This window comes from Anser cygnoides, chromosome 5 (assembly GCF_040182565.1).
Source record: "Anser cygnoides isolate HZ-2024a breed goose chromosome 5, Taihu_goose_T2T_genome, whole genome shotgun sequence".
In the NCBI taxonomy this organism is placed as follows: Eukaryota; Metazoa; Chordata; class Aves; order Anseriformes; family Anatidae; genus Anser; species Anser cygnoides.
In genome coordinates, this window is record NC_089877.1 from 37,112,018 (window position 1) to 37,118,848 (window position 6,831).

The following is a 6,831-nucleotide window of genomic DNA, read 5'->3' on the forward strand; positions in this document are numbered from 1 at the left end:
CTGGTGGGGTAGGGGAGATCCTGCCAGAAGTGCTGTCATCTGCAGCTGCAAGAGGATGAATGTGATCAACTACATTTTTAACAAAGATTTCACAGGAGGGGAGGGGGCAGAGCTGGAGCCAGGCCCCAGCTGTGGAGGTGGCCGGGGACCATCTCAATCACTTTGGAAAGGAAGGGTGCTGGGTCTGAAGGAGGAGGTTTGTCTCCACATTTTTCCCCCTGTGTTACTTGATAGTTCCCAAGCACACTCAGTGCTTTGAGACTACATGGGCTTTCATGACTTTTACTTCAAGTTCATTTGGTATTTGCTGGCAGAATTCTCCCAAGAAATGCAGACAAGAGGTGGTAAATGGTGATTAATCTGGACAACCGATGTAGAGGACTCACGATGGGCTCCCAGTGTAATACAAGAAAGTTAACGGCTTTCTGATGTCCTTCTGTGAGTGAATTGTGTAGCCTGGTTGTTTAATGGAGTGTTTAAAAATTGTGTTGGCAATAGCCTATGAATAATGTATACAGGAATAATGAAATACCTTGCTGCTAAGAAACTGCTGATATGCTGGGGAACTTTCCATCAGATGTGAGAACAATTTTGAAAGCACTATCTTCTCAGGATGCCCTTTATTTATGGTCTTGCTGCTTCAGAGATCACGTTCCCTTTTTAGACACTGCATGTGAAGATGCCCTCCACTGCCTCTGCCTCCCAGCCTCCTCCAATTCCTTTCACTTATGTCTGTAAAACCTGCTGAATTTTGATGAGTTTAGGCTTTATTAACTGAGCACTGTAAGCATGGAGTCATTTGCTGTAGAGCCTCTAGCCATTCCAGGTGTCTGCACCAAAATACACTGCATCAGAGGAAGATGGACGCTGTTTTTGTGTCATGGCAATGGAGTCCCACAAAACAGGAAGCAGAAATAGGGCCAAGTGATTTGGGAAAAAAGGCCAACAGTTCTTTTTCAGGTTTCTGGAGCATGGAGTCCTTGCATAAGATAGGCAACCGTAGCATGGATATTCAGATTGTGATGGGCTCTGCAGTGTGAACCCAGCTCTGATGCCTCTAAATTTTCCCCATGACTTCTTGCAGTGTATGAGGCCTCTGTGTTTTGGCCACGAGTAGTAGGATGTCATGATACTAAGGGATGAAATCTTGCTCGATCAAAGAAATGACAAGATTGAGAGTGAACCCCCACAGCAGGCTGTGCACTCTGGATTTTGCACTGCCTTAGCTGCAGGAGGAAGCAGGCATCCTAAAACATCCCTGGACACAGCTCATCAACACTGCAGGTGCATCAGGCAATCACAGTCTCTTCCTTTGCTCCTTTTTTTAGCCCTCAGCTGCTTTCCAGAAGAAAATAAAATAGGAGTTTCGTTTCTCATGTGGGGTTTTCCCCACTGGCACTAAAAGGCAGAAGCAGCACAGCAGGGCAGGTGAACACGGTATATATCTTAGGACTGTCCAGAGTGCTCCCAGCTGAGCGTCTGGTGAGAGCACACCCAGCTTGCAGAGTCTGTAGCTCTCTGCTCTGTCTCTGTTGTGTCTTTGTTGTGAACAGCCCAGTGCTCACGCTGCATTTTTCTGTCTGTATTTACACAATAGACCCCTGAGTCAAAGCATTTCCTGCAATATGGACAGTATATTATTAGCGTAATGCTAGAACAAAGCAACACGTGATTCATGTTATTAGTAGTCAGCTGAGGAAGTGATATCCCCACCTTGGAGGCTGATGTGATGGGCTTTGAAGTCACGTGGTGATGCTGACAGCAAGCTCCAGGCATGAGCCTACAGGGCAGGAAAGAGAACAGGTTAGAAGAAAGGTTGTATCCCCAAGGTGATTTGCAACTGGCTAAGCAAGAGGATACACCAAGCCAGGAGGGATTATTAGCACTTTCGTTGGCTTGTTTGCTGCGGGGACACTCCTGGGGAGTGCAGTATTTCCCCAGCTACAGGAAAGGAGGTCTACAAAAGGGGTTAGTCTAAGTACAAGACAGGTACAAAGACCATCAGTGAGGTTTGACTAATGGCCTAAATGTTTTCAGTAGAATAAATAAATAGAAGAGGTATCTAAAATTCTCTCCATCTCCACCACACAAAACCCATCCTGGCAGCCAAGAAGTGTTTTCAGAAGTTCACAAAGGTCTAGGTTGAAGATCTTAGTCAAGTTCAAGCAGCCTTTTTCTGGGATAGAAATGCTGCTAGCTGAGAGTATACAAAGAGAAGCTTTCAAAAGGAAGGAGACAGTTTGTTGGTAGTTTATTCCACTGATGCTTCTGATGGTCCTATTAATTTTTTTTTTTTTTTTCTTTTAGGTGAAGAGTGAAGGCCCCAAACTGGTGCCCTTCTTCAAAGCGACTTGTGTCTATTTTGTCCTCTGGCTGCCAACTTCCAGCCCCTCCTGGTTCAGTGCCCTAATCAAATGTCTGCCCATTTTCTGCCTGTGGGTTTTCCTTCTGGCTCATGGAATAAACTTCTTAGTGGCACACCGGAGTGCCAGCCGCATCCTAGCAGGACTGATATTCTCGGCAGTGGGAGATGCCTTTCTCATCTGGCAGGAGCAGGGCTACTTCATTCATGGTGAGTGCAGTGTGAGTCTTAAAGGGATGCCACAGTGCTTGGCTGTTACTCTCTTTATTTAGTAATGAGTTGCTGGCCATGTGTTTTGTTTATTCATGTACAGCTTAAGTGCCTGGTAGTGTGAGGCACTCATCCCTAGACTAAAATCCATTGCAGTTAGAGGAGTCAAATCATGGATGAGTCTCTCGAGCTTATCTGGAGGTGCCCTGGAGTCACAGATGTAATTGGTGCAGGTCTGATTCCTTGGCACGTGCTCATAGCGTCTCAGCTGGCGGGAGCTGGGAAAGTGGCATGAGCAGAATGTCTGGGGAAGAGTCAAAAACTTACGGCACTCAGCAGCTGCCATGAAACTACAGGAAGTATTTACCTGCTGTCCCTCTGCAGTGAGATCTGTCAGCCCTTCTCTATAAGGATGCAGAAATAAGATGCATAGTGCAAAGATCTTCAGCAGAGAACAGATAAAGATCCTTAAATTTTAAAAGACAAGCCTGTAGCTTGCTGGGGGTGTTTAAGTGAATATTAGGAACCAAAGCATCAGAAATCTTGTCCTACTTGCAGGTTCATCAGCATGAATCACGCACAGCCTGTTGTAAAAATATGGGAGCTGGTTTTGCAAGACATGTAAATGGTGGGGAATTGAGGGCAAAGCTTACCACAATACCCTGTCATCTCTACAGAAAGATCCACATCTCTCAGAGCAAAACAGGCTTGTTTTATTTCACTTGTTTGCAGACTAGAACATAATGATTTAGATTAATGATTTAAAGCCACACTGAGCCTGCCTGCAGCAACACTCCCCGTGGCCTTGGACTGTCACAAGAAATCAGCAGCAGTTGAGTTCTTCACTTAACTGCACTGGTGGGGTTTGTGAAGTCAAGTTCACCAGCAGGGATCTTATTTAACATCCACCTGTGACTGTCCCATTGGAAAATGTGATGAGACGGGGCAAGTTTTCTGACTTCAGCTGACTTTCTGCTGTCAGCTCTGAAAGTCAAAGGCTTATTTTTTACCCCTTTTATGAGGTCAGTATTTAGTTTTATTCTGGGATTCCCACAAGCTTTGCTTTCTTTATGAGAGGAAAGTATGTGAAATGCCAGATATGAAATGCCAAAAGCTTTGAATCTGGTTTTAATCCTGCTTCCCAGGGGTTTATCCAGATCTCTTTAAAAGTTCATGTAAAAACTTTTACTGATTTTGTTGGACTGTAGATTAGGCCCTGAGGACTGGATCCATTTGGCTGAACTTTGGCCATGTTGCTGAGAAGCTCCATCCATTTCTCGGGGCACGGTCCCATCTGTGCTGAGGGTGTTGGCATTCCCACCGATGGACCTCCTCCTAACAGGGGTGCCTGGCTCAGCACAAGTCACCTTGGCCCAACTGCCCATGCTTCTGTTTTGCCTCCTGGAGTTGCTTCTTGAGCTGTGGCTTGGAAAACATTCAAGACCCAAATCTCACCATGTTTTTGTACAAAGGCTGTGCAGAGGTTCCCTGTTCCCATAGCTGGGATTTCTCTGAGTCCCCTCTCTGATTTAATGCTAGAGGAAGGTTGACTTGTCACAGCAATTCAGTGTCTAGTTAAAGTGTTTTAATCTGCAAATAAGCTGGATTTTTTACCCCAGTTTCACAACTTAGATGCATCACTTTGTGGGTTTTGATCCATTTTTGTTCTTGATTTAAGGAGAATGTTTGTTTAGCTCTCTTAGACCATTTAGAAAATTTCTGCCTTGATTCTAGCTGTCTCCTGTCTGCCTCTTCTGTCCTAATCTGAGCTACTGCCTTCTGTATTGAAGCGATAACATGTGTTTCAGCTGTCAGCAGATAAAGTGTACCACCCCACTTACTCTGTCACCTTTCCTGCAAAATGTATTTTCTCCGATTTAAAATACAGCAGGCTGCTGTTGTTGACAACTGACGACATTGAAACTTTTGACATTATCCTTTGTGGGAATTTCAAATTTCAGGGGAATAAGAGGAATTATTAGACAAAAATGTACTTCTATGGCTTTCAGGCAGAAAAAAGGGTTGGGAACTGGGCTGAGATGAATAGCTTTTGAGACAATGAGTTCATAAAAGGACATTTGTTCATTATTTTATAGGGAAGTGAGAGCCTGGGAACTTACTCCTGGCACACTTGACTTCTTTCATTTTTGCTGTTTCAATCCACTAATAACAAGCTATTTTCTGACTAGTGCCTTACTGGATTTAGAAGACAGTTTACAGCGTGAACATCCACATCCTTTAATAGCAGACGCTTAGAAACAATTTATGCATTTGATGAAGAAGACAGGGACCAACAGAAAGGACTCATTGCCAGTGTGAGGGGAACTCAAGAAGCAGTGAGGGGGAAGGAAACCTGGGCTCTCTGATTCCGTCTAGGTAGCCCAGAATAAAGCAGAGAGGAGAAGGAAGCAGACAGAGGGAAAAGGCAGATCTGTCTGGTGTGGTCAGAGGGCTGAGCCAAAGGCTGAGAAATGCAAGAGAAATGCGCCCCCCTCCCTGTACAGCTGACACAGGTTTCCCCAGTTCCTGACTTGATTTGTGGATGTCGAATGAGCAAACCTGAGAGCTGACTTGTTTGTGGCCAGCCTCACCATGTATCACAAAACCCCTCCTACCTTTCTGGGCTTCTGCTTGGCTGCTGCATCCTGTCTTCCTCTCCTCCCCCTCGCTGCCAGCTGCCTGCATGAAGGACAACACATTCTTCAGTTCCCATCCCAGCACTCTCCACATAATGCCATTGAAGGAAAAATCACTCCTCACTGCTAGGGCGAAGTAACCTTCCCGTCCTTACCACCCCCATGGCTCTAACCTTTCCTGCACTATAAACAGCTCGTCCTAAATCCCTCCTCGTTTTCTCTCAGTGCTATGCTCATGATGTGTAACAGCTCTGCAAAACATCACCTTCTCATTGCCCTTCTTTGCACTTCCTTCACACTGTCCGTGTTCTCACCTTGCAGACCAGACCCCACAACTAGCCCTCTCCCTCTGGTGGGTTCCCCTCTTGTTCCACTGTGGCTGAGCTTCCAGCAGACATCTATCTGGTCCTTCCTGAAGGCTGGGAGACACTTCCCCTTCAAGCTGCCTCAGCAAGCATTAGGATGAAGAGATGTCTGCCAGCGGCAGGTTTTAGCGGCTGCCCTTTATACCACAACATCATGCTTTAAACGTAAACAAGCATCCTGCTGGAGGACTCAGTTTCCCAGATCCTTTTCTCTGTTTCATGGTTTAGAGCTGCATGAAAACATCCAGCCACTCTAATAACCCTGCCCAGATGAAGTGGAACAGCTGTGCCACACATGGGCTTGGGAACCAGAGGAGCTGGACTCAGTTTGGGGCCTACTACATACAACTGGCAAGACAAGTAGTAGTCAGCAGCTGTACTGACACATGGTGACAGTTTTTGTTAAATGGATTAGTAGAGAGTGAATAACACATGAGCCGTACCTTCCAGTAACCACATCTGGGATTTCTCAGGGGTGCTACACTTCAAAGAGAAGCTGGCATTTTATATTCACTGATTGTTTCCAGCTAAGGTTCCTCTGAATCTTACAAATAGCCGTAACATTGTTGGCAGATCACATTGGTATAAGTCCCTGAAATATGTCAGCTGCTCCTTTCCAGCTTAGGTTTCTCCTAGCTATGGGCAGAGATGGAGTAAAAGCCAGATTTAGTCCCTGAGTGCCTTGCCTTTGGGTTTGTGACTAAATACGGTCAGATTTTGTGTCTGAATTCAGAGGGATCACTATCTTCTCACATTTTGTTCTGATACTGCTCTGATTCCAGCCTTCCTGTTTCATGCGTGACCTAGGAGTGAAATGCTTCAGATGACAGATGTTTAGAGGGGATGATCTTTGCTCTGCCTTGCTCCCACTCTTCCATCCAAAGCAGGGAGGAGGAACATGTGAAAAGCAAGCAGCTTTTTTTCTTCTGCAGCAGCTTGGTTCACCTGGCCTCTTGGCAAAAATGGCTTGCACCACAACAGTCATACTCAGCTGCAGCTATAGATGCACTGGGGTATTTTCTTAGGGCAGAAGCCTGATACTAAAGCTGATCTCCTACATACAGATTTTTATATTAAAATGGTCCCAAGTGTTCAGTGGGGTTCCTGCTGAAATCAAATAAGGGTTGTAACACAGGAAGGACATTATGCCTGTAGTCGTTGCTGTATATTTCACATCCAATATAGCCACGTTTTCTTTTGCTACTGACTGCCAGTCACTGATGAAAGTCACTCTTGCTTTGTCAATGCCTCTTTCTAG

The 6,831-nt window shown here is 45.4% G+C and overlaps 1 protein-coding gene across 2 annotated transcripts in view; it reads left to right on the forward strand.

The window, feature by feature from the left end:
- The window catches only part of TMEM86A (transmembrane protein 86A), a 28,873-nt gene that overhangs the window by 14,997 nt on the left and 7,045 nt on the right, over positions 1-6,831 (forward strand). For both annotated transcript variants that reach the window (XM_066998944.1, XM_048053494.2), the window contains exon 2: positions 2,308-2,572. In XM_066998944.1, coding sequence (XP_066855045.1) covers positions 2,308-2,572 — 265 coding nt within the window. The remainder of the gene's footprint in view (positions 1-2,307; positions 2,573-6,831) is intronic.